Below are 26,636 nucleotides of genomic sequence, written 5' to 3' on the forward strand. Positions count from 1 at the left end.
CGAGAAATATTCTACCCCATAATTACTTAAATTTCTTTCACAATGTTGTTATTTTTAACTAATATATATTTAATATCTGTGTATGGCTCAATATTTATATATAGAGTCAACTGTCAAAATTTCAGAACTTATGTACCACTTAACAATTCTAGTTATAATATACCTTGGAATAGTAAAGATGACATATCAGCTATTGGATTAAATAATTTAACTTTAACAAAAGCAAATAATTCATTGGGATTGTTAGATTTTGATTCTACAGATGCTATAAATATGACTGCATATATGATGACTCATTACACAAATCAATCATTGAGTAATAATTTTGTTAATAATTTAAATAATGAGAATGCAACTTTTGTGTTACCTCCTATAATTTCATTAAATAATACAATAAATTCTTCATCTTCTTCATCTTCATCTTCTTCATCTTCATCTTCTTCATCTTCATCTTCTTCATCTTCTTCATCTTCCTCGTCATCCAGTGACTCCGAATCAGAGGGGGATTTAAAATATCCTAAAAATAAAACTAATTATACAAATATCAAATTTGATGGTTTATCTGAAGGATTAGATGTTAAAAATAAGACACTGTTTATTCCAAATGTTGATTCACAAAACTTGAGGAAGCTTAGCCAGATCTTGATAGAAGTCAATGAAGATATTCCAAGTACATTAAATGTAAACCCTCAAGAAAATATAACCATTGATAACAATTTAACTACAATACTAAATATAACTGATACACTAACTTCTAATTCATTTGATAATATAGATACTAATAATTCTCATAAAGTTAAGGAATTATACCCTATATTATTAAATTCTAATATTACGGAAACGTCGAAAAATCTTTCAAATGATACTTTAATTATTGCGAATGAAGTTTTAAATAATACAATTGGAAATTTTAATCATGATAATAATATTACAAGTGATACATATATATTACTCTCCAAGTCCAATGATATTGTAACTGAACCACTAGATCCTATGTCTGTAGTATTACTACCAATTAATATTACAGATAAAAATAAAACAATACTACCACAAAATATTAATTCAAATGATGTATCAGATATCAAAACTTGTAATATGTCTACTATATTAAATAATTCATTTGTAAATACTGCCAGTGATCCATTAAAAGCATCTAATTTTATAAAAAATGATTCAATAGTTAAACAAGATAAATTATATGATGAACTTTTAAAAAATACATCATTTAATTCTAGTTTTTTGAAAAATAAAATAAAAAGTATTAATACTCTAGAAATTATTCCTAGTAAAAATTCAACATATTTAGATTTAAATAATACATCTAAAGGTAGCTGTCCTAATGGGATCTGTAAAAGTGATGGTGAAGATGATAGTGAAAGTGATGATGAAGTAGAATTAGATGAAAATGGAAAACCTATAATCAAGTTTAAACAACATTCAATTGAAATTGATGAAATTATCAAAACAGCCAATGCTATGAAACAAGAACCATATTTAGCATCTTTACTTCTATCATGTACTTTCTTAATTTCATTATTTGTGTTTTTGTAACTAAATATGTTAGGTGAAACTATGAGTATATAAAATGACAGTTAAGTAAGAAGCAAAAGTAGTTTTAAAAGAATTGCCGAAATACAAAAATATCTTTAGCAATATTCTGGACTATCATCTTAGTGTCCATTTACTTTTAGTAGATAAATTTCGTTTTTTTTTTAAAGGTTGCTTCATAATTTTAAATATCAATTCTAAATCTACAAGTTTCTAAAATAGTGCAATATTACAGTAAATTTTAAAAACTGTATACTAAGTCTATTCAAAATTCTACATTTTTAAATATCTTATTAATGTATTAACACGAATTTGTAAATATATGCTCTATTGATATTGTAATCCTTTTGATAAATTATTTATTAAAAAGTTTGTAGGATTTACATTATCTTCTTATCTTTCCTAATAAAGGTATCGAACTACAAAATATTACAAGGTTATTCCATGAAATACTTTTCTAAAAATAGTTCTTAGTGATCCATAAGTTGCCATAATATATAAAATAGCAAATATTAAACGAATTGGATGTTTAAAGAATGACTCACCACTTCTTGAAATTATTTTTTGATGGATCAAAGCAGGAATTAAAAAAACAAAAATTGAATCAATTAGACCTCCAGTAATAGTGACTAATAAAATGCCTAAATGTCGAAATAGTAGGGCTAGAATACAGCATGAGAAAAGTGAAATAGACAACATTATATTTCTCCCAGATGTAGATCTGATAAATGAATTGCCATTAGATTGAGATCTATTTATTAGACTTGCATTATTACTATCAATCAGAGGTTGTGAAGTCATAACTGCTTCATAGTCTTCACTTTCTATAGTTTGAAGTTTACTTATTAAATCATAGTCATTACAAATAAGATTGGTCAAAGCTTCCAACATTGGATATATATGTAATGGTATAATAAATAATATTGATATAAGAATCAAAGATCTACATATAGTAAATACAAGATCATCTATAAAATTGGTTAGAGTAAAATATTGTGTTTTACTTCCAAACATTAAATATACGCATGCACTCATAATAGAGTATGTTATTACTAAGATAATTCCATATGAAGCTGTTAAAAATCTTAATCGTGAAGATGAAGGATTATATAATCTGGACACAACTGGTATTATGTTGAATTGGGAAAAGTAAGCAAATATACAAATATTAAAAAGTAGTTGAGAATTATATAAAATAGATTTACTCATTATATTTGAAGGGAATAATACTACTGAAGTTGAAATTGGATTATTGCCAGAAAATAAACAGTATAAAATACTAAATATACAAAATGTTACTGCAGTGAATACCATATATGTGACTCCATACCATTCATAGCATCTTTTTGGTAAGCATATTGGAAAAAATAGTAAAGATGCTAAGCATATAATTGACACATCTAATTTAAACATAAGTAGATTTCTAGATGAACCCTCCATATAAGTAAATAAAGGAGGTACTAGTTCAGATAATACAATAAGAAATATTGAGATACATAAGAGGCAATCTAGAAATACCAAAATATCAAATATTCTTGGTAAAGAAATTTTAGGTCTAGTTCCATTGGAGGGGAATAAGCTTTCATTAATCTGGTCATAGTATGAATAATAAATTAATGTACCATATGTCTCTGCTCCAGTTAATTCGGTAGCTTGTGCTAATACTTTTAGTGATATCACTGACAATACCCCAGAAAGTAGAATTACAGTTATTCCAATAACTAAACCATTAGTTATAAACATATATGGCATATAAAAACAGCCAATACCTACTGAAGATGTCAACAAAGTAAATACCGAAGACGTTAAAGATGTTTTAGGAGGTAACATATTTTATGCAATCCACAAGTTTTAGTAAATGTTCCGAAATACAGTTTCCTCAATAATATACAGGTACTTATATTTAACTTCTAATTTCTAAACTTATAAATTTGTATCAGTTCCCCTCGTTACTTTCTACACTTATCAGTTACAGTATTACAAGGCGCTTTTAAGAGGGGTTATCTTTTTTTGGCAATTTTTTCTCACTAGATAATTTAAGTTTAATTCTTATAATATCTAACTCTGAATTATTTTTATGATCTCCTAAGAAATATAAAGCAACTCTTCTATTTAATAAGATCCCTGTAATAGTGAGAGAGCTAGTTTAATGTTATATATAAAGTATCCTTTTTACAAGGTAGATTAAATTTTAGACAATTACATCTTACTTTATGAAATACAAGACAATACATAACTTAAAAATAAAATAGAATTGTTTTGATTTCTGTTATAAAGGAGACCGCAATATATTACTCATTTGTACTATACCATTGCAAATAATTGATTATATCTTATTTACTATTAATCAAGAGAATATATATAATCTACTTTCTGATAACAGCTACATATAAATTTCCAACTTAACATTTAACTTATTTAATTTATCATATAAAGTGTTAAAGTTATACAGTTTTTAATAAATAAACAAAATTTAGATTTCTAGGTATCGAGTAAGTTACATATCAATCTAAACTTAAACTTTACTATCTACTTACTAAATAAATTCTTTAATGTATAAATATAACTGTCCAAAAAGATTTTATAAATTAACCAAGAGATATTTAAAATTTTATATTAAGTAACAGTTATTACATTAAGATCATTTATATTTCCACAATATTTTATAAAGTGAAACCTACTATTGTACTACTTGCTAATTTAGTCTGTAAAAATACTTCTAGACAATATTATTCTTGTACTTGAAGATTATACATATCATATCTTCATATATCTTAAATAATTTAGTTAATATAATAATAACATTCCTCTATAAATAGAATTTGATTTTAATTCCAATTATCTTTCAGCTGCGGTAGCTCTCATAGAATTAAATGATTCGGCTAGAATATCTTCCAATTCTGCATAAAATTCTTTGTATAATCCAAATAAAGCAGTCTGTTGCTTATATGCAACACTTAAATCATAATATTGAATATTAAGTTTAGCTAGTTGTTCTTTTAGATATTGTAACTCTTCAATATAATTTAGATCATTCTCCTGTTTATTTTCATACTGCTTAGAATTATCATTTAGAAGTCTTAAGAAATAATCTAGTTGTGTTAATCTTTTATTTACATTTGCAAGATCTACTTTTAACATGGAAGCAATATTTAATATAATTTTATTCGGATCTTGCATATTAAGCTGATCTTTTTTCAATTCAATATCAGTATTGTCTTCATTAAATTCTAAATTAGTTTCATCATTGACTAGTTGTTTTTTAGCATCAATTCGAGATGTTACTTCATTTCCAAATTCAGAACTTTCATCAATAGGAGTAAATACACTATTTGGTGTACCACATAAATTACTACCGCATACAGTACTTTCTTTACCCAAGTTCTTAGTTAGCACTTTAGAAACTTCGAAATCTTTTATTTCGTTTACAAATTTCGAATAATCATTAGATTTATTTGAGGTAGTATCTATACAGCATGATGTTATAGAGAGATTATTTTTAATTGAAATATCTGGAAACTTTGGTTTATCACATTCAATATGAGTTGATATACAACCATTATCTATATATGATGTTGTCCTAGAAATATCTGCCCTATAATCTAAAATATCCCCATAATTAACTTGTGGTTTATCAAAAATAGGATAACAGCTATAGTTTGTACTTGATACAAATAGATCTTTATTTATTTCAAAATTGCTTATAGTATTATCAATATTAGAGCTGGGAATTACATTAACATCTTCAGAAGAGTTAATAATATTTGATCCTTGAGATCTTAATACCGTATCTGGATAACTTTGTAAACTATCTTTAGTTTCTTCATTATTTAAACCATTAGATGAATATATAGAACGTTTAGATGTAATATTTACGTAAGATGATCTTCTACCAAAAGGTATAACACTAGATAGTTTTGATAAAATACTTGATTTAGATACACGCTTTTCTAGTCCTTCATCAGTTTTTTTCTCAGATGAAATATCTCTTTGTATTGAAGTTTTAGAATTTTTCTCTAAATCAGAATTAAGATCTTTACTTGATATAATACTTTTTGTTTTACTTGTTAATAATTGTTTATTAGGACTAAAATTTAGTGAACTTTTTGGTAAATACTGATTATTTAAAGAATTTGGATTTAATGAAATTAGAATTGGAGACTTGGATGAACCATTAATCCATTCTTCAGCTGATAAAGATGGTTTACCAGCAAAACAATCTGGAAATAACTCCTTATTATAAATATGAGTTTTTCTATTCATTGAGAAACTTATCACATCTATTGTCTCCATACCAATACTCTTATAAATTCTCAAAACTTCAGATTTGTCAATACTAAGAGCTCTAGTAGGTAAAAAACAGCAACCTCTTTGAGCTTGTGTAGTACTGAATTCTTCTACTAAATTCAAATTATCATTTTCATTATTAAATTCATAAAGTCTAATATTTCCATCTCCTTTACCAAATATAGTTAAAAGTCTAAATTCGTTTTGATAATATGGATATAAAGTACTAGATATAATATCAAGCTCAATGTTTGTTAAACAATTAGATAGAGATCTAATATCCCAAAGTTTAATTGATCTCATCCCAGTTCGATTAAAACCAGTAGTTAATATTTTGTTTTTGTTACTGCTACTACCAGGGCCTTCTAACCAAACACATTTACCTATTCTAGTTCCATCATGAGTATTAAATGAAGAAACTACAGATTCTGATCTAGGATCTAAAATTCTAGTTTTCTTGTCTTTATTCATTGTCATTAAAAGTGTACCAAGGTAATTCCACTTTAAATCATAGCATGGACAATTAATATTTGACATTGAAAATACCTCAGATTCTTTGTTCATATCCCATATAACTACCTTATTATCTAAAGAAGCAGTAGCCAAAATATTATCTGCACAATGATTAAATTCACAAAAATAAACTCTTTTCTCATGTCCAGATAAAGTACTGGTAGGTGATGTTATATTTAAAATATATTCATTCCTATTTATATTCTGCGATTCCATGAAGTCTTGATTTAGAATATCATAGTACTCACCACTTGTTGGTAGACTCCAAATCTTAATTGTCTTATCATCTGATGATGTAGCTAATATATTATTATAAAAGGGAGAAAATGACATGTTTGTAATTCCTGCATTATGACCAGAAATAATCATAATTGGTGGTTTACGGATTCCAGCTGATTCAATTGATAATACTGTACCACATCCTCCACCCCCATCATTTGCAAATGCTAAAAAATTTGTAGAACATGCTAGACCATAGCCTTCACTTAGTCTTGTACCTATCCGTAGATCTGTAAAATTGCTCTTCAGAATCCTTCCTGATAGAGATTTGTAAATTCTACCCTGTTGCATCTTAAAAAGATCCCAGAGTCATCCAAACTAATTATCTTAAATAGTTCAAAAATATTTTCACTTATATTTATTGACAGTTTTTTAATAATTAGTTTAATTACTAGCAACAAAGTATTTATAGTACATGTTGGCGCCTTATACGTACATGCACCCATACATGCATAGATTATTCTAGGTATATTCACTATAGTTTGATCCCTCAATTTATCTAAGTAGTTTAATTGCAATTATAATTTAAACATCAGATTGTTCAATAGATTTGTGCTCCTCCCTAGTATAATTTAAATTAGATGATGAACTCATTACTAAACCACAGTTATAACAACGGTGTAAAGTCTGCTCTATAAATAAGAATTCCCAAGTTAAATGAAGTAATAAGAAATTAATAATTAGATTAAATAGTAAATTATGCTTACCAGGATTTGAAAAATTACTTACATAGCAAACAGGACAAATAACTTCAATAGTAGGAAATCCTTGCAATGACTTCTCAAAGGTTACACAGTTTATCCTGCTGCATTTGTAACATATTATATACAAACTATCTAAAAAAGTCAAAGGTATATAATAGATTTATACTTTCCATAAATAACACTTTTTCACATTTAATCTTTATCAAAAATTAAGATATATTTTGACATTACCTTTATAAAGATTTATCTCTTCACAATTATAACATTTTACAGTATTAAATTCATTATATTGACCTAAATTATTTGTCACCAATAACTTTGTAGCTGATGAATTGGTATATTTATGAGATATCCCAATATTTTGTTTTTCTAATTCTTTATTTAAGTTTATATTTTTAAGTTCTTGAGCTCTAGACCAGTATATTTGGTCATACATTACATTATCCTTTTAAATTAGCCTATTCTAAATTCAAAAATTTATCTATATACTTAAGTAAATTCAAGATAAATCCTTAAGTCTTCTACTAATTATTATTGTCAGAATAAAAAAAAATATCTAAAAATAGTCTTACTGAGTTATTATACCGCAGTTATATTTCTCGGTATATTTTAGGCGCTAATTAATGTTGAAATTTACTAATTGTGTATCAGCTTTTTTATTATTAGTGGGAAAACAATAAAACATCAGACTTTCGGGTTCTATATTAATTTTTATTTAAAAAAATTTATGAGTATTAATGTTCTTAGATCGTAATAATACTCGCAAAACTTTAAGATCAACTTCTACTGATCTAAAGGCTACATTACATAAAGGAAGCTTAACAGATAAAAATGCACTGGGAATTTCAATAGATAGTAATTCTGCTCGAGTTTTTGTTGAACAACAGAAAAAGCAGAAAGAGAAGCGACTATTAGAAAAGAGACGAGGTGAGATGGCTAATATTATTAGAAGGTTTGCATATAATTATATATGCTACAAGAAATCTAGAGAACTAATACTTCTTAATTTGGAGAACATATTATTAAATAGTCTAGAAGAATTAGAACAAGATATATCTAGGATAATAAAAATGCTTACATTTGTGTTTAATTTGAATACAGATTTTGAGCATTATAAACACATTTTAATAACTGTATACAGAATATTAAAAGCCTCAAAGTATTTATACATTGATAACATTTCGCCTAGCAGTATAGCTTCTCTTATAAGAATAACTTTGATAATAATCTATAGAAGGAGTATGGAGATAGATTTATGTAGTAAGAGATCTAAATACAATGAAATAAGAGATTTTGGTGAATATAACAATAATTCTAATACTTTTATGAAAAATCTTTTTAACTTGTTAGATTATATAGGAAGAAAGTGGTCTAAAAATCAACTGGAACAAGTTTTAAAAAAAGTAATAAGATTCAGTTATGTGGATGTTTTATTTTTAAAATTTATACAGGATTGTTTTAAAGAAATAGAATATATTAGAGTGAATGAAACAGAGATATTAGAATGTCAAGGTAATATACCACAAAAACAATCATATTCTTCTTCATTACAAGTAGAAAAAAGAAAATTTATAGAACAAGAGGAATCTAATGTAACATATACAAGTAATAAAATTATGAATTGTAGTAGAATAAATTTATCACTTTATAATATAATAACATCATTAATAAATATAATATGCACTAATGATCATTATAGAATCATTCTATTTGGACGTGGAATATGGAATAGATCTATATATTTTTTACAGGATCGTTTGGAAAAACTTTATCCAGAATATTTCCCAAGGGTTAAACAATTCCTACATTATAGGAACGAATGGTTATTATCATATATTGTCAATATTCTTATTGAAAGATTTGATTTAGTCAACTGTGTAGATATTGAATCTTGTACATGTATATCTCTATTTTCCATAATACTAGATAAGCTATCAGCTTATGAAAAATTTAAGTCATTTATTTTGACCCAGTTCAATAAAACATCAAATATACGCTCTTTCAATTATCCATACCCAGTATTTTGGCCAAAATCAATATTATCTTATATATTATTACAATATTCCCAGTTAGAAGAAATATTATCAAGAAAACATAAAGATCAACATATGTATTTGAGCTATTTTAGTGAAAACTTTGAAATGAAAATAGGTGAGTATAGAAAAGAGATTAATAAAGATTATCAGATAATATTTGATAGGATATTAAGACGTCTTTTATTATGGAAATTATACCCAACTCAAAATATAACTAATATAAATGATAAGGATAATGAAATTAGTTACAATAATATTAAAATATTAAATAGTCTCCTAAAAATAATGAATATATTACAAACTACTAAACAAATGAAATTTAATATTGGAGTTGGTATAATATTACTTATTCGATTTTTTCTTTCATTATCAACATTTAATGAACGATTATATTATCAGAGGATTCTTGCATCGCAATATAATATATATGATCAGAAAGATAGTAAAACAGCATTGAAATATAATGATAATGAAGATGATAATAACAAAGAATCTTTTGGAGATTTTTTATATATTAAGGATTTATTGAAAAGTTATTTTTTTGATAATGTTATAAATCCAGTACTTGCTGATTGTTATCAATGCTTTTCTTCACAAAAAAACTTTTCATACTCCTCTAGTATACTTGAAACAATATTAATAATATATTTTCCTTGTGATTTGTTGGGAATATCAGAAATTTGTTTTTTAGAACCTCAAAATTTTGATAACTATTTACATCTTACGAATAATAAAACAATAAATAAACAATCTACTTATTTATTCAGTGCTGCAGACCTATATAAATCAAATAATATAACTAATGAAAAGAATAGTTTAGATTCTAATTATATGAAATGTCAATATCAGATGGATAATATTGGATCAGTGAAACCTAATTCCTTACAATTTGACTTAAAATCTCAGAAGTTACAGAGTGACCAACTCTTAAATTCATATAAAGAAATTTTTTCTAAAAGTTTTCATATTCAAGATGATGATTTAATATTTATTAAAGGACAGTATGACCTAAATATGAATATAGATATTGATGGAGATGTTTTTAAAAATTCACAAATTCTTCTCCTTCCATTATGTATATCTTCTCAAGTAATGAAATTGAACAAGATAATATTGGAGGAGTTGAGTGTTGTAACACCTTGGGTTCTTATATCTTTTCTATTTCTACATTCTTTAATTATTGTGAATCACAATGGAAGTTTTTCAGATTTTATAAACAAAAGTCTACTAGTAAATAATAAAGATCATGCTATTGGCGACATTTCCCGCTATTTTTGTATTGCACTTTTTATAAAGTTAACCTGTACCCAAGAGCGGGAAATACGTAGGGCATTAGATATAATGCTGTCTAATTCAAATGATAACGATAAGGAATTATCACAATTAGCAACTAAAGATAGATCCATTGATTATCAAAATCTACATTTACATATACCAAATATTTTAATAGATGATATAAGAAATTATTTTAAGTATTCTTCTGGTCCAGAACTTTTAAAGAAGTGCATGCATGTATTTGCAACTAATACTCTTCGGTTAAGTAATGGCATAGGCATATTAGACTATAATGTCAATAATAATAAATCTAATATAAGGTATATTGAAGAATGCAATTTAAGTAATGAATATAGATGGAGCTGTAACCTTGAACATGATTTCCAATACATATCTTTATTTATGAATAATTTAACCTGGACACTATTGTACATTAATTCTTTAAGACAGGATAATATACAGGGATCTAGCTTAAATTCATCAATTCCTCAGCTAATAGATTCTTTAAGGTTATGTTTTGGTCAAACAACACGCCAATTATATATAGAAGATTCAAAACTTCATTTTATGCCAATAAGACAAAATAATAAGACATCAATTTGGGCAATTCCAGAAGCTTCAAATTTGTTAAAGTCAAGAGAAACACTTTTAAAGCAACAAATACATATTGAATCAGTTGGAGCCCTTCCAACAATTTATACTAATTCTGTAAACTTGAATAATACTGACAATATTCCACTATATCAAGATAATGATATTAATAACTCGATTTCAAATATTTTTGATTCCACTTTAAGATATACATCAACACCAACAACTGAGAGAATCCTTAGGAATGTTGTGGAGGAGCTACCACATATTCTTGAATTGGAAGATCGTCTTGGATTTTACCATCATTTTATTGCAGAATTTAGATATCAACAAGGGACACAAAATATTAACTTAATAACTCCAAAAGAAATTAGAAGAGATTATATTATCGAAGATGCTTTATATTCAATGGGTAATTTAGATACTGAGGGATTAAGAGGTATTCTAAGAATTCTTTTTGTTGATGAACAAGGTTTTGCAGAAGCAGGAATAGATGGTGGTGGATTATTTAAAGATTTCATTACTTGTCTATCCAAAGAATTGTGTTCTCCTTCTTTTGGTTTATTTATAAGTACTAGAAACAATACATTAGTACCTAGAGATATATATAGTTTAACAAATATACTAGCATCAAGTAATTTTAAAGAATTTCAGAGGTTAAAGAAAATATTATCTAATAGAACAATTACAATTATAGGATTATATGAATTCCTTGGAAAGGTTGTTGGTAAAGCTATTTTCGAAAAAACATTACTAGAAGTTGAATTCAATCCAGTATTTTTGAACCTTGTTTGCCATAGAAATAATAACTTGGATGATTTAGCAAATTTTGATCAAGAACTTTATAGGAGTCTAATATTTATCAGAGAATATGATGATGATATTTCCCAATTGTCCTTAACATTTTCTGTTACATTAAATACTGAATTAATTAGCAATCAATCTAATAAATCTTCTAACCCAATAGAGATAGAGCTAGTTCCTAATGGCAAAAATATCCCTGTAACAAATATGAATAAATTATTGTATATCCAATTGTTAACACAATATAAAGGGACAACTAGCATGAAAAGACAGGCTGAAGCATTTGCACGTGGTTTGAGTATGGTAATTCCAGAAGAATCATTAAGGTTATTTTCACCTAGTGAACTTCAGTCACTTATTTGTGGTGTTTTAAAGGGTCTAGATGTTAGAGATCTAAAAAGGAACACAAATTACACAGGTTATTTGGAATCATCTCCACAAATCCAATGGCTGTGGGATATACTCGAGAATGAGTTTGATTCTGAGGAACAATCGGCATTTTTAATGTTTGTAACATCTAGCAGAAAAGCTCCACTCCTTGGATTTGAACATCTAAATCCAAAGTTTGGAATACAGATTGTCCCGGAATATACAAGACTTCCAAGTGCAGCTACTTGTTTTAATCTTTTAAAACTACCTGCCTATAAATCAAAGGATATTTTATATGAAAAACTCAGGCTGGCTATTTTTGGTGCTTCTGGTTTTGACTTAAGTTAGTTAAAATCTATGACATTCTAAAAAGTTTATGATCTATTTATTATTTTGGTTTCAACAAACATTAAATAGTTTATCCTTAAATATTATTTTTTATATAATTAATTGCATATATTTATTAATTTCTTTAGATCACTGTCTCAGAGCCTTCTTAATCTCATCATATAACACTAAAACTAAAGCTCCTCCAGTACCCCTAATAATGTTGGAAAATGTACCTTTGAAAAATGCACTAGGTCCTTCAGTAGCAAGTATTTTCTGAAAACAATCAAATGTTCCAGTATATAGAGTTTCACTTGACTTTTTGCCAGCCATCATCATCATTCTTCTTCTAACTGTGTCAAAAGGGTAACTAATAATTCCGGCTGTTGTTGTTACTACCTGTGCTACAAACCACTTATATAGCATGTTCGTACCATCATAATCTTTGAATAATAAAGCTTTTGCAGTATCATACAATCCAAAGTAAGCTCCTCTATATACAATGATACCTTGTACTGAAACAACAAATCCACGGTATAATGAAGCTACTCCACTTTGTTTAGAAACTTTACTAAGGCAATCTATTAAACCTTTAAACTCTCTTTGAGATTTCTTTCCAATATCAGCTGCTAAACGTGTTCTTGCAAAATCTAGCGGATATACAATACCTAGAGATGTAGCACCAGCAAGGCCTCCAGAAGCGATATTAGCTCCAAAAAATTTCCAAAATTCGACATCTTTATCATATTTAGGAAATAGGGATTTGAAAGTATCCTTAAATGCAAAGTTAAAGGCTTGAGTTGGGAAATATCTAATAACATTAGTTAAATTACCTCGCCAGAGGCTAATATATCCCTGTTCTCTAGTTACTCTCGTAATACAATCTACAATGCCTTTATATCTAATAGTATTACCACTAATTATATCTGGATTTGTATCTTGAGTTTGTAATAATAGTTTAACTCTTTCAATTGGGGCAACAGCTGTTTTACTTAAGGCTGCAGAGATTCCACCTGTAGTGAAATCTAAAGCAAAGTTATTGAATTTTGAACAAAATTCTACATCCTCAGAATTTTGTTTAATACTTGTCATTGTTACCTGCAGGATTCCTCTCTTTTTTATCTTAATATTAACATATATATATAGTAATTTAAAGTACTATTCGAGTTTTAGGTATAACCCGCTAATCCAGTTTTTGAATGGTAGGAAAAACTTCTATATAAACTACCTTTAAATCAAATTGTAAAAACAAATTTAAGAAATTTCGATATTTAGTATGATAATATTGTTATTATAGTATAATCTACTAAATAAATCTAAATTAATCTATAGCTGTATTTTGATTGTATTATTTCTACATTTATATAGTAAATTCCATAACTATACTTAACACCTTTTCTATTCATGAATATATAAAGACATTATTGAATATTTAATATGTAATTATTAGGTTAATACACAGGGAAAAAAAAAGTAAAAGATAAAGAGATCTTCAAATATCAGGTTTATTACTTAGTTATAATCATAATACTTAATCTCTTGAATCTAGGAAGAATAATTAGTATATAAAGTGGAATATGGACGTATAAATAACCTGTAAATTTAATAATAATATAAAAAGTAAGCTTAAATTAAGTTTTCTAGATTTTCAAAGAGCTAAAATACTTAATATAATGCACTAAGTGGTACAATATACATTTTGAGCGGGAATTAGTTCAAATTTCGTTCTGTAGCGCATGTATTCTTTTTGTCTTATGTCATTAAATGTGGTAGGAGCGATGTTATCAGAGCCTGTAAAATTAGAGAAATTTGTAGAATTACTTTGTAAGGTTTGGGAATTCAAAGTATTGGATGGGAATGCAATAATTTGTGCGATTATAGGTAATGTCTGACTTAGTGCAATAGCAAGGGGTTTAAAGTAAGATATATTTAACACATAAGAGCCATTTTTGACTCTAGTACCTTCAAATACATCAAAATCTGTTGCTTCATAAACTGTCTGTACCATCTGCCAACCCGGTATTGTATATTTGCCATCAAACCACCCAAAGGGTCCTAACTTATCTTGCTCTGTAAGATACCAATCTACATTAAATTTGTATGATACACCTGGTGCAACACAACTAAAAATAGCTTTTGTTACATTAGACATTCCTTTAACATAATTAACTTCATTGGATTGAATAGTTTGTAGTGCACGATGAGAGTTAGAATTTAATCTATTTATATTATTACTAGATTTATAGTTTGAAATGACCAATGATCTTATTGTCTTAGAATTATCCAATTTAGATGAGTTTGATACTTTATTTTGGATTGAATTTGAAGCACTGATAATAGGAGGTGTTTTATCTCCAATATATCTAACGATGGTATTGCCAAAATTTACAGGTTGGTAATAGTAATGGTCACTTATTACTGGATTGAGAGCTGTGAACCATTTAATACCCATATTAGTATTGAAGAAAATAATCCCAGCAACTGGATACGTCATTATTAATGGTATTGTATATAATTGAGTAATAGAATTACTTTGCGAAACTATTACAGTTTCAGTTGTTTTTTTTTGAAAGCAAGTAACAATTATCCAATAAAGAAAAGATGAGGAAGATACATTCGAATTTTGAATAATATCTGGAGTAAGTTGTGTTGTCTTTCCTATTCCAGGAGGACTAATAGCGACTACTGAAAAATCATTTTTATATGCTATTTTTAATATTCTAGAACTTCTCCATGAATCTGCTGTAAGTTTACCAATAAAAATTACAAGGCCCTTTTCTACTTCCTTAGATTGTTGCCATAAAACAATTTCAACATCAATATAAGATGAGCATGCTAAGATTTGTGGATTTGGAGCTTGAATTATTGTCTCATTTTTCACAAGTAATGATTCAATATTTCTTTTTTCAATATTTGTTGTGTCAGTTGTTTGCATATCTAAAGTATTAAGTAATTTCCTTCTTTGTAAATAAAAAAATATATTAGAAATTTAAACATACCATTAATGTAGTAGTAAAAATAAAAACCAAATAATGGACTAGTAGCTAATATTAATAAAGTTAAGGTACCATTGATTTGTCTTATTTTCTTACCTCTATGACTTTTGGGTTTGCAGTAAGTTACTCCAATTATCCACGCTAATCCCCATGAAACTATATTTAATCCAAATATTCCTAGAAACAGAAACACTAACTGACTAATAATAAATATAATTATTAATGAGCCTCAATTTTAATTTAAGGAAGGATATTTAGGAGCTTACATTTTATCTTGGCTATATTTTAGCCTAAATAATGATCGAATAGACTTCCTTTGAGCTATATTTACATTTAAAGAATGTTGATTAATTCTATTATAGATTTGTTAATATATTTATAAATAAATTAAATGATGTAAAGTACTTTTTAAACTTACCGTTCTTTTTTTTTAGATTTAAGATATTTATTTTCGATAGAAATTTTATGTTCTTTGTGTCTATTCAAGTAGTATCAAATATTAAAACATTCCTTATAATAAATTTTTAAAACTTACTTTAACCTTTGTCCTTGGTTAATATTTAAGGAGGTATATTTGTTCATTAGTAACTTATCATTTAATCTTACTATATAGTATAATGAAAATAGATTAATCCTATTTTATATTTCAATAAAGGATTCTGCTATTGATTTTGCAATATGTGTGGGAAAATTTGAGCCCTCAGTATTATCATTGGTTTTAAGTGTACCAATTTATCTTTGTAATTTATAAAAAAATAATATATAAACTAAAAAATTCACTAGTATATCTATGTATGTTAACTGTAATGATACTACCAAAATATTTTTTTTTTAATGATACATATTTCCTTATTAATATTAATATGAGTTTGTATTTATGGTCGAATTATTATTTAAATTCTGAATATAGGAATGCCAATATGCTTTATCTATTGAAGGCCTCTCACTTGATTCATAAGTTAAAAGCCATTTTATATAAGACTTACATTCTGGTGATATATTATCGCTAAATATAGGGCCATTTGTAGCTTCTAGTGGTATTAAAGTAAAAGCTTCTGCTATAGAGCTACTTCCAAGACCAAATGGTCGTCTTGAATGTAGTATTTCATAGAAAATACACCCAACAGCCCATATATCTACTTTATGGGTTACAATTCGGGATTTATCAAAAGAATCGCCAGGTCTTAGAAGTATTTCTGGAGGTTGATACCATACTGTTCCTCCACCAATACGCTCTATTATAGCTTCACCACTAATTGGATCAGCAACCTTGCTTAAACCAAAATCAGCAATTTTGCAACAGCCTTTATGTAGAATTATATTCCCTGGTTTTAGATCATAATGAATAATAGGATCTCTTTGAAGTGGTAAGGTTTCACCAGTATTCAAAGTAGAAAAGTTGTTTAAATACATTATTCCTTCTAAAATCTGTCTAATCCATATTTTTGCAAGATCTTCAGAAACTGGTCCATACATCTTAATGAAAGAGTCAATATCTGGTCCATCACATAATTCCATTATCGTAACTAATCGATCATTATCTACTTCAAAGCAATGCAACATATTTACAATATATGGATGTTTTAAATCTTTGTGTAATCTTATCTCGTTACTAACTCTTTCAACACAAACAATACGTTCATGCTCAGTCATATCAGGGGTTAGCTCATGTATTTTTGCAGCTGTTATCTTCCATGTATTCATATTTAAAGTTTCCCAGACTTCCGCAAATCCACCTTTCCCTATCATATTCAGTAAAGTATATGGCTGTAAAGGAGATAATGTTTGCATTGTATTATAGCGTGAATTCTGCTGGTGACGAAATAAACGAGATTTTTTCATATACAAACTTCTTTCTATATCAAGTTCATCATATTTACTTGCTATATTATAAGCCTGCTTCTCTGTGTAACTATATCTTTTTTTAACAATAGACTGCATTATTTCTTCTTCATTATTATTCAGGGTAGAGTGACCATAATATTGAATACTTGCGAGAGTTTTTCGCTCAGTGCCCTGCAAGTATAATAACAATAAATTCTTTTGATTTATCAAATTTTGAAATTTTCTTCCGTCTCTAAAGTGTTCTTTATCAATATAATCTAGTTGTATCTTCATATTCTTGTTACTACTAAGTGAGGAAACTTCAACTTTACAATCTTTGATTCTAGATAATGTAGAAACTTCTGATTCCTCTGCTGAGCCATTTAAGGCAATTGCAGACATTGAGTAGGAAATTGAGTTATTTGTATTTTTTGATTCTGACATTTTATGATTATCTTTACAGTTATCACTACTTATTTTAGATATACTTGGAATATTATTATTGTCAATTTCCTCTAGTTTATTGTTTAAATTTCTATTAACTTCAGTATCTGGCCTCTCATCAAATACACGCTTACGCTTCTTATTTCTTACATTTATTACTGGTGCTATCCCGACCTGAGCCTCTAAGAAATATAACTGATATCTATTTATTTCTCTCTCTACCCTTTTATAATTTATTATTGAATCTTTGAATGCTGTCTTTACTAGAGCCAAGTTCTCAGTTAATACGCGTTCATGTTTCTTGATCAATTCAATATTAGAATTAATATTAGTGCACTCCTTTAAAATATCTTCTATTTCACTCTTAACAGATTCTAGATTCTCATGACATAATTTAAGATCGAGAGCTAATCTAATGTTATGAAGTTTGTCTTTCAGATTCTTCATTTTATACAAATTTTCATTACATATATCATTTGCACCGAGTCTCTTATCAGGTGGATCTATAAAAATCGAAACTCCTGCTTTGCAATTATATTCCATTTTACATGGAGAATGTAGCATACTATTCAGAGACCTGTATCTACTAAAGTACTTCGTGGCCAAATTTTTTTCGTAATTAAATTTTGAACTACATTTATTTTTATATGGGGCAGATCTACTGTATAGATTATTTTTGGAAAATTGTTCACTTTTAAGGTCTATGTAGCATGGAGTCTGTCTCTTTATAGAGTTAGGCATTATTTAAGGTCATTTTCATAGTCATTTCAAATACTTTAAATTTTAAATAGTTTAGTCACAATTGAAAATGAGTATACCGACAGTGGGGACATGCGATTAGCGGTAATTTTTATACAAGGTTTTTTTCTTTGTAGTATACGAAATTCTTCAATAAAGTGAACAGAAATAATGCAACGTAGCTCAAGAAGTCTTTCAGTTAGCTAAGAACTATTAGTATGAAAGGTAGAGCAAAATCGAATGCTAAGAGTAGTGAAGTAAATAAAAATATAAAAGGGAGGCAATCTACTTTTTCTAAAAAAAAACGTAACCTGGATAAGATTTTTGATGTAAAACTGCAGAAAGTTGGGATAGAAAGTAGAGAAATTGGCTACTTATATAATGTACAATCTAGTGCCGAGTATATATCAGAAGAAAATAATATTTTGGGAGATTTAGTAGATACCAATAACAATGAAGAACTAATAGAATCCTTTGTTGAGCATGCCTGTTTATATCTTTACTTTGTAAACAAATGTGGTGAGACTTTCAAGAGCCCTTTTTTCTATAGGCCATACTTTTTTTTAGAAACAGATCTTAATACTAAGAAGCATTGGTTTATTAACAATCTAGAGAATAAATACAGAGACGAAGGCTTGGAAGCCGATATAGTAGAGAAAGATGATCTAAACTTATCAAACCACTTAATTGGAGAAAAGAAGGAGCTTATTAAAGTGTCTTTTAATAATGTAAAGAATTTGGTTGCAGTTAGAAATGAGATTTTACTCTTTATAAAAGAAAATAAAAAGAAGAAAAGTGATAATAATCCACTAAGCACAGTAGCTAAACTAGATGATTTCAGTTTAAATATCATTGAAATATATGAATATGATATCTTGTATTCAGTAAGAGTATTAATTGATAATAATATTTCTATTGGAATGTGGTATGAGGTTATTCGCTGGACAAATGAGCTACTTGAACTAAAACTACTTGGGAAAGATACGTCACAACCTGATCTAAGGTGCTTGGCTTGGGATATAGAGACTACAAAAGAACCTTTAAAATTTCCAAATGTAGAGATAGATGAAATAATGATGATTTCATGTGTATTTGAAGGCCAAGGATACCTATTAGTTAACAGGAATATTGTTTCAAGGGATATTAACGACTTTGAATACTCTCCAAAACCAGAATTTACGGCTCCATTTTCTTGTATAAATTGTGAAAATGAGGAAGCATTGATTAGATATTATGTTAAACTAGTACAGAAATTGAGACCTCATGTTATTTCTTCATATAATGGTGATAATTTTGACTTCCCATTTTTATTTGAAAGAGGCTTGAAATACGGTTTGGATTTGACGGAACAATGGGGGATCATAAGACAAGTAGAACAGAGTGGTGGTAGTGCCATAGTTGGAAATTCAAAGACAAACTTTCTTGGCACTAATATGCTTCATTTGGACTGTTTTCGCTGGGTTGAACGCGATTCATACCTCCCATGTGGCTCAAGAAGTCTTAAGAGTGTTACAAAAGATAAACTAAGATATAACCCCGTAGAGTTGGATCCAGAACTAATGGTTCCATATGCTAGAGAAAATCCAGAAGTATTAGCTGAATATTCAGTATCTGATGCAGTAGCAACTTATTACCTGTATAAAACATATGTTCATCGCTTTATTTTTGCTCTTGCTACAATTATCCCACTTCCAGGAGAGGAACTATTGAGGAGAGGTACTGGAACATTGTGTGAACATCTACTTATGAGGGAAGCATTTAAAAAAAATATATTATTCCCTAACAAAAAGATAAATGAATCTATGGAATTTCATGAAAATAGACCTATACTAAATAGTACATATGTTGGGGGCACTGTAGAAGCTTTGTGTAGTGGTATATTCCGTTCTGATATCCCTGAGTTATTTTGTCTAGATACTACAACATTAGATATTTTAATTAAGGATTTAGATTCAACTTTAAAATTTGGGATTGAAAATACAAACAAAAAAGTAGAAGACTGTACAAATTATCAAGATGTGAAAGATGAAATTTTACAAATATTGACAAGTTTTAGGGAGAATAATAAACTTAGTGTTAATCCACTTATTTATCATTTAGATATTGCTGCAATGTATCCCAACATTATCCTTACTAATAGGTTACAACCAACTGCAATTGTATCAGATGATCAATGTCGTAGATGCACCTTCTATTCAGAAGCTAATAAATGCCAAAGGATTATGAATTGGAGATGGAAAGGAGATGTATTCCCACTTTCAAAGGGAGAGATGGATAGAATAATTAAATATTTAAAAATAGAATCTTTTGATGTGAATTCATATAAGATAAAATATGATGATGATGATCAAAATAGTGACAGTGATCATTCTAATTATGAAGAAAAGTCTGAAAATCTTGACATGACTACTTCTGGGAATATGAGCTCAAATAAGGTATCTAATAAATCTAATGGCCAACGTTCTTGGGATTCACTTACTACTAGGCAACAATCTGAAATTCTCATTCAAAGACTAAAAAAATATTGTAGTAAGGTATATCGTCGGCAAACAATTAGCATTGAAGAAACTAGGTCTTCAATAGTTTGTCAGCGTGAAAACTCGTTTTATGTTGACACAGTTCGCTGTTTTAGAGATCGTAGATACATTTACAAAGACAAGAAGAAAGATGCTGAAGAGAAACTACGTCAAGCAGAATTAAAAGAAGATATAATAGCAATAAAAAATGCTCAAAATGAAGAGTTACTCTATGAATCTTTGCAATTGGCACACAAATGTATTTTAAATTCATTTTATGGATATGTTATGAGAAGAGGTAGTCGTTGGTTTTCAATGGAAATGGCTGCAATAGTAACGTGGCTTGGTGGTAATGTAATTCGCGAAGCACGTGTTTTAGTTGAAAGTATCGGGAAGGTTTTAGAATTGGATACTGATGGTATTTGGGCCATTTTACCAGGAGGATTCCCAGATGAGATAACTTTTAAATTTAAAGATGAGAGTAAAAAAAAAATTCATTATGTGTGTACTATTCTAAACCATCAGGTACACAAAAATTGGACAAATGATCAGTACCTGGATTTTGATCCAATAAGTAAAAAGTATATTGCAAAGGTTGAGAATTCTATTTATTTTGAAGTAGATGGACCATACAAGTGTTTCTTTATACCGGCATCTGATAAGCAGGATAAATTATTAAAGAAAAGATATGCTGTATATGGTTTTGATAACAAGCTAAAGGAACTAAAAGGCTTTGAACTAAAGCGCAGAGGTGAATTGCAATTAATTAAGATTTTGCAAGAGGAGATATTCCCTGCTTTCCTGCATGGAAGTAGCAAAGAAGAAGCTTATGAGTCAGTAGCTAAAACTACTTTGCGATGGTTAAATCTAATAGAAACTAGAGGTAGTGGTATTTTAGACGACGAGCAGCTTTTTTATTTGATATCTGAAACTAAAAATATGTCTAAAAGTGTGGAGCAAATGGGATCAGCTAAGTCAATGGCAATAACGACTGCTAGAAGACTATTTCAATTCCTTCAAAATCCATCATATCTGGTTGATAAGAACGTGGCATGTAAGTTCATTGTATCTGAATATCCTAAAGGGGAAGATAAGAGTCAAAGAGCTATTCCACTGTCAATATTTTCTGCTCCCTTAGAAACAAGGTCATATTGGTTATCTAAATGGTTAAGGTTAACTAAAGTTCCTATTCAAAATAAGGAGGATAATAACAAATTACATGATCATAAATCAAAAGAGCAACTAAAAAGCGATATTTCTAACAAGTCTGAAGAAATTACAATGATCGAAAATAAGAAACTTAAGGAGAGTAATTGGGATGTGAGAAATATCTTAGACTGGTCATATTATAAAAAGAGATTAATTAGTACAATCTTAAAGATTGTGATAATTCCTGCTATATATCAAGGAGTGAATAATCCACTTCCTAACTTACCATTACCAACTTGGATTAAAAATCAAACTGAGCTCTCTGAGCCAAACCAACAGAAGATTTCACAGTATTTTAGTATTAAAAAAGTAAATTCAGAAAGCATTAATCAAGAGACAAATTTATCCAAACCTCAATACCAAATACCAACTCAGGAAAAGAATATAGATGAAGTTTGTGTAAGTGACCTTGAACACTCTAAAATTGAAAAGAGGATCTCAAATTTAGATGTGTTGGAATTAGGAAAGGAATTTGGCAAGGAAGTAAACTCAAAAAATGTAATTCAAGAATTGGAGAAGGCATCACATACTAATAAAGTCTTACATACAGCAACTTTGTCAAAATCTGAACGCAGTAAACTTCTACAGACAAATTTTAAGGGCTGGTTAAGTTATCAAACAAAAAGGTGGTTATTGAAGTACGAATCACTAAAACAAACTCAAGTTAAAATTAATAAAAAACTTGAAAGTAAAATGATCGATACAAGTACTTTACAGTTTAGAAATAAATCAATTCAAATAAATAATAAAGAAGTTATGTCTAGCTATACATTTTTAACAAGGGGGAATTTGCAAATATTAGATATATACCCTTTCAATACTTCAGATAGTAATAAATATCATGGTCATTATAATATTTTATTATACTCCGAATCATGTAGGAAAATGTACGTTGCTCCATTTGAATTTTCACGCAAATTTTTAGTAGCTTCTTCAGTTCCAATTAAGCTGGCAGAAGATACTAAAGATAAACAATTCATCTGCAAAAATATTACCAGCGAAAAGGAGCTTCCAAGAGGTGTAGCATACAATTATCTAATGGAAGTAGGGATGTCTGAAAATTTATTCATAGAATCAAAGTCATCATTAATATGTGACTCAAATACTATTGGGATATATGAGGCAAATATACCACTCGAATTTACAATTCTCGAATCTTTAGGTAATATTATTGAAAGTAATACCCCTAATATTGCAAATTGTGTTAAAGAAAATGGAATGATCCGCGATCATATATGGAGAACTGATTTCAACTCATCTTCAAGATATTGTAAGAATATTAGTTGGATTTCTTTATCAATAGTAAATCTTGATGATAGATTATGCATACTTCTAAGCGACTGGAAGACAAAAGACTGTTTCGTTTTTATGGCAGGAGGACAGCAAATAGAAAATTCAAAGCTACTAGGAGAATTATCTAAAGCAATTAAGTCACTTGATATCAATCTCAATCCTAAGGAAGCTTATTGCTTTAATAACGCAAAAATTGCATTTAATAACTTGAATATTTGTCTGAATAAAATTGCTAATACAAGAAGTGATCCCTGTATATTGCTCATTCACTCTACTTTGTCTAAAAATGAAGTATTAAAATATAAAGAGAATTCAGATTATAATAATTGGCTGAATTACAATGGAAGAGAGATACAATGCGTCGATAAAATGACAGAAAAGGGTACTTTCGATATAATCAGTGTCCCATTTTTGACAGTATGGTTAGATACTCATGATGACAGTGAATCTAAAATATCGCGTTTTGACTGGCATCAGCAATCCATTTTAATTTGTTTAAAGAAGACGAATGAATATGTTAGTAAAACTTCATTAATAATTGAATTATCAAAGGTACTTAATGTACCAGTATTGTACATTCTTTATTATCGTATGGACCTTGCATTCTTTATATTTGATATAATATATTCTCGTTATTTACACTCCAAAAACTTAGTTTCATGGGCTTCTAATGACATTTATCCTGATTTAGGACATCCAAAACTTGTATCAGCTACTAAGAATGATTGGGATTTGTTTAGAATTGGTAGTGATATCTCATCAAACATAAACTCTGAGAATGACTTTATAGAGGTTGTAAATCCTGGAATTTATCGTAATTATGGTGCACAGCTTGATTTTCAACAGTGGATATTGATTGAAGCCGTTAGAAATTGTATAATATTGGCTGAAATGTTTGACTGCATAGAATTTTCAAATATTAAGGATGAATATTTATTGAGAAGTACAAGTAACAAGAAGCGCAGAAGTGAATCTACTTCTAATAATAGTCACTTGACAACATTAGAATATTTTGGAAAAAAGGAAAAATCTAGAAACTTATCTAATAATTTATTAATTCAGCCTCTTCATCATCATTCTTCTTTATCAACTCCGAAGGCTTTTTTATGTTTGAAAGAAACTCTCCAGTATCTCAGATCTATTGTAGAAAAATCAATTAGCTCTCAAACAAGTGAAGAATCTGTTATTAATACAAATAATATTCTTTCTGAATTTATAATTAATGTACAAGAGCAATTTTACAGGTGGTTGTGCTCTCCTCAGTCTCTAATGTTTGATCCGGCACTTGTGAGGATGACAAAGTCCTATAGCTCAAAGTTTTTCAAAGTCTTGCAAAATGAGCTCAGTAATATAGATATTAAAATTGTATATGGGAATATACGCCGAATTGTTCTGACCACAAATTTGAATAGAATTGAAGATGAATCGAGACAATACTTCAAACAAATGATGGAACTATTGAATAATAAGCCATTATTTTCTGGCTTATCTTTAGTTCCTATCGTTGAATATAAAGCTTTGCTACAGATAGATAAAAGTAACTATTTTAGGAGAACATTGGACCCTGAAAATCCATATGATATTCATCTAAGTATACTCAATTATCTACCTATTAATACAAGACAATTTATCTTAGATGAGATATCTGACTTTTTAATGTTACCAATAAGAAAGACCCGTGAAATATATCAATTGAATCCCCAATGGAATGATTCACAAAGACGTGAATTTCTACTTAACAAAATTTTAGATTTATATGGTTCATATAGTGAAAAAATACAATACATCAATGAGATTTTACTAAATCCAGCATTAATTATTAGTAAATATGGAATAAGAGAATTCTTCGATCCACTAGAGAATATTGACTATGAAAATTACGAAAGTAATAAAGTTGTAAAGAAAAATAATCTACCATTTATGATTCATCCTGGTTGCAAAAATAGTTTGTTGAATTATTCGAATATGAATATTAATAATAATGAAAGTAGTGGAGATTTTATCAAAGAATCTAGCATAAATAAAAATATTTTTTCTTTTCCTACTTTTATTGGGCGTAAGGATCTGAATAGTTTGGCTAATCTTAGATTAGATTTTGAGCTTGCTTATCTATTTTTGAATATATTTGGTTTAGATCAATGCTTTGCACCTGATGGGTGTCATAGAAAAGATTATGAACACACACGCTATATATTTTGCCAGACTGTAGGTATTTCTGAATTTCATTCACGAATTCAAGATGTTTGGCAGGTACCATTCAATTCATTTATTATAAAGGACCTTATATGTCCGAATTGTCTTGGAATTGATGACTTAGATTTGATTGGTAGTTTAACATTGGATGAGGAGCTTGGAGTTAGAGATCTAGACTTGGATGGATCAAGAAGGAAATTTATAGGTTCACTTTATTGGAAATGTATATATTGTAATATACCTATAGATACACATATAATAGAAGAAAGGCTTATAATAGAATTCTATGAACGACTTGCTGCTATACAATCTCAAGACGTCGTTTGCAAGCAATGCAAAGCAGTAAAAGTTGGCAAATTGTCAAATAGTATATGCTCATATTGCATGGGTGAATTTACTACAAGACTATTTAATCTTGAAGAATTCAAGGATTTTTTTTCTATTATTAGAAGTATAGCAGCATATTTTGAAAAACGAAATGAGGAAAAACGAAGTACTATTGACGAATTTGAAGCTATAATACAAATTTCAAAGCTTTATGCAGATTATATATTATAGTAACAAGGTAGGTATTATTTTATATTTGTTGAGTAATATTACAACTTAGATAACCTATTGTTTGCCAGAAAATATATTTATTCAAATACTTAAAACTAGTTTCGACTATACATGGGGAGTTCAAGCGCAGAA

The 26,636-nt window shown here is 28.3% G+C and overlaps 9 protein-coding genes across 9 annotated transcripts; 3 read left to right on the forward strand and 6 right to left on the reverse strand.

The window, feature by feature from the left end:
- Nucleotides 1–42: 42 nt before the first annotated feature.
- Nucleotides 43–1,551, forward strand: cand_021870 (uncharacterized protein; the record flags this gene model as incomplete). Its single annotated transcript, XM_067212417.1, has 1 exon — nucleotides 43–1,551. One exon carries the CDS (start codon nucleotides 43–45, stop codon nucleotides 1,549–1,551), a length of 1,509 nt encoding a protein of 502 aa, XP_067068906.1.
- Nucleotides 1,552–1,977: 426 nt separating this feature from the next.
- cand_021880 (transmembrane amino acid transporter protein) lies at nucleotides 1,978–3,378 on the reverse strand (the record flags this gene model as incomplete). The annotated part of the gene is made up of 1 exon (XM_067212418.1): nucleotides 1,978–3,378. One exon carries the CDS (start codon nucleotides 3,376–3,378, stop codon nucleotides 1,978–1,980), a length of 1,401 nt encoding a protein of 466 aa, XP_067068907.1.
- Nucleotides 3,379–4,386: 1,008 nt separating this feature from the next.
- Nucleotides 4,387–6,918, reverse strand: cand_021890 (uncharacterized protein; the record flags this gene model as incomplete). Its single annotated transcript, XM_067212419.1, has 1 exon — nucleotides 4,387–6,918. The coding sequence occupies one exon, from the start codon at nucleotides 6,916–6,918 to the stop codon at nucleotides 4,387–4,389; it is 2,532 nt and encodes an 843-aa protein (XP_067068908.1).
- A 234-nt stretch (nucleotides 6,919–7,152) lies between these two features.
- cand_021900 (uncharacterized protein) lies at nucleotides 7,153–7,767 on the reverse strand (the record flags this gene model as incomplete). Its single annotated transcript, XM_067212420.1, has 3 exons — nucleotides 7,153–7,259; nucleotides 7,335–7,463; nucleotides 7,563–7,767. The coding sequence occupies 3 exons, from the start codon at nucleotides 7,765–7,767 to the stop codon at nucleotides 7,153–7,155; spliced, it is 441 nt and encodes a 146-aa protein (XP_067068909.1).
- Nucleotides 7,768–8,068: 301 nt separating this feature from the next.
- Nucleotides 8,069–12,754, forward strand: cand_021910 (HECT domain-containing family protein; the record flags this gene model as incomplete). Its single annotated transcript, XM_067212421.1, has 1 exon — nucleotides 8,069–12,754. One exon carries the CDS (start codon nucleotides 8,069–8,071, stop codon nucleotides 12,752–12,754), a length of 4,686 nt encoding a protein of 1,561 aa, XP_067068910.1.
- Nucleotides 12,755–12,883: 129 nt separating this feature from the next.
- cand_021920 (carrier protein) lies at nucleotides 12,884–13,825 on the reverse strand (the record flags this gene model as incomplete). Its single annotated transcript, XM_067212422.1, has 1 exon — nucleotides 12,884–13,825. One exon carries the CDS (start codon nucleotides 13,823–13,825, stop codon nucleotides 12,884–12,886), a length of 942 nt encoding a protein of 313 aa, XP_067068911.1.
- A 466-nt stretch (nucleotides 13,826–14,291) lies between these two features.
- On the reverse strand, nucleotides 14,292–15,668 carry cand_021930 (uncharacterized protein; the record flags this gene model as incomplete). Its single annotated transcript, XM_067212423.1, has 3 exons — nucleotides 14,292–14,327; nucleotides 14,430–14,524; nucleotides 14,555–15,668. 3 exons carry the CDS (start codon nucleotides 15,666–15,668, stop codon nucleotides 14,292–14,294), a joined length of 1,245 nt encoding a protein of 414 aa, XP_067068912.1.
- A 919-nt stretch (nucleotides 15,669–16,587) lies between these two features.
- cand_021940 (protein kinase domain-containing protein) lies at nucleotides 16,588–18,738 on the reverse strand (the record flags this gene model as incomplete). The annotated part of the gene is made up of 1 exon (XM_067212424.1): nucleotides 16,588–18,738. One exon carries the CDS (start codon nucleotides 18,736–18,738, stop codon nucleotides 16,588–16,590), a length of 2,151 nt encoding a protein of 716 aa, XP_067068913.1.
- A 215-nt stretch (nucleotides 18,739–18,953) lies between these two features.
- cand_021950 (DNA polymerase epsilon catalytic subunit) lies at nucleotides 18,954–26,504 on the forward strand (the record flags this gene model as incomplete). Its single annotated transcript, XM_067212425.1, has 1 exon — nucleotides 18,954–26,504. The coding sequence occupies one exon, from the start codon at nucleotides 18,954–18,956 to the stop codon at nucleotides 26,502–26,504; it is 7,551 nt and encodes a 2,516-aa protein (XP_067068914.1).
- Nucleotides 26,505–26,636: the final 132 nt, after the last annotated feature.

Source organism: Cryptosporidium andersoni, assembly GCF_001865355.1.
Source record: "Cryptosporidium andersoni isolate 30847 chromosome Unknown contig_59, whole genome shotgun sequence".
NCBI lineage: Eukaryota > Apicomplexa > Conoidasida > Eucoccidiorida > Cryptosporidiidae > Cryptosporidium > Cryptosporidium andersoni.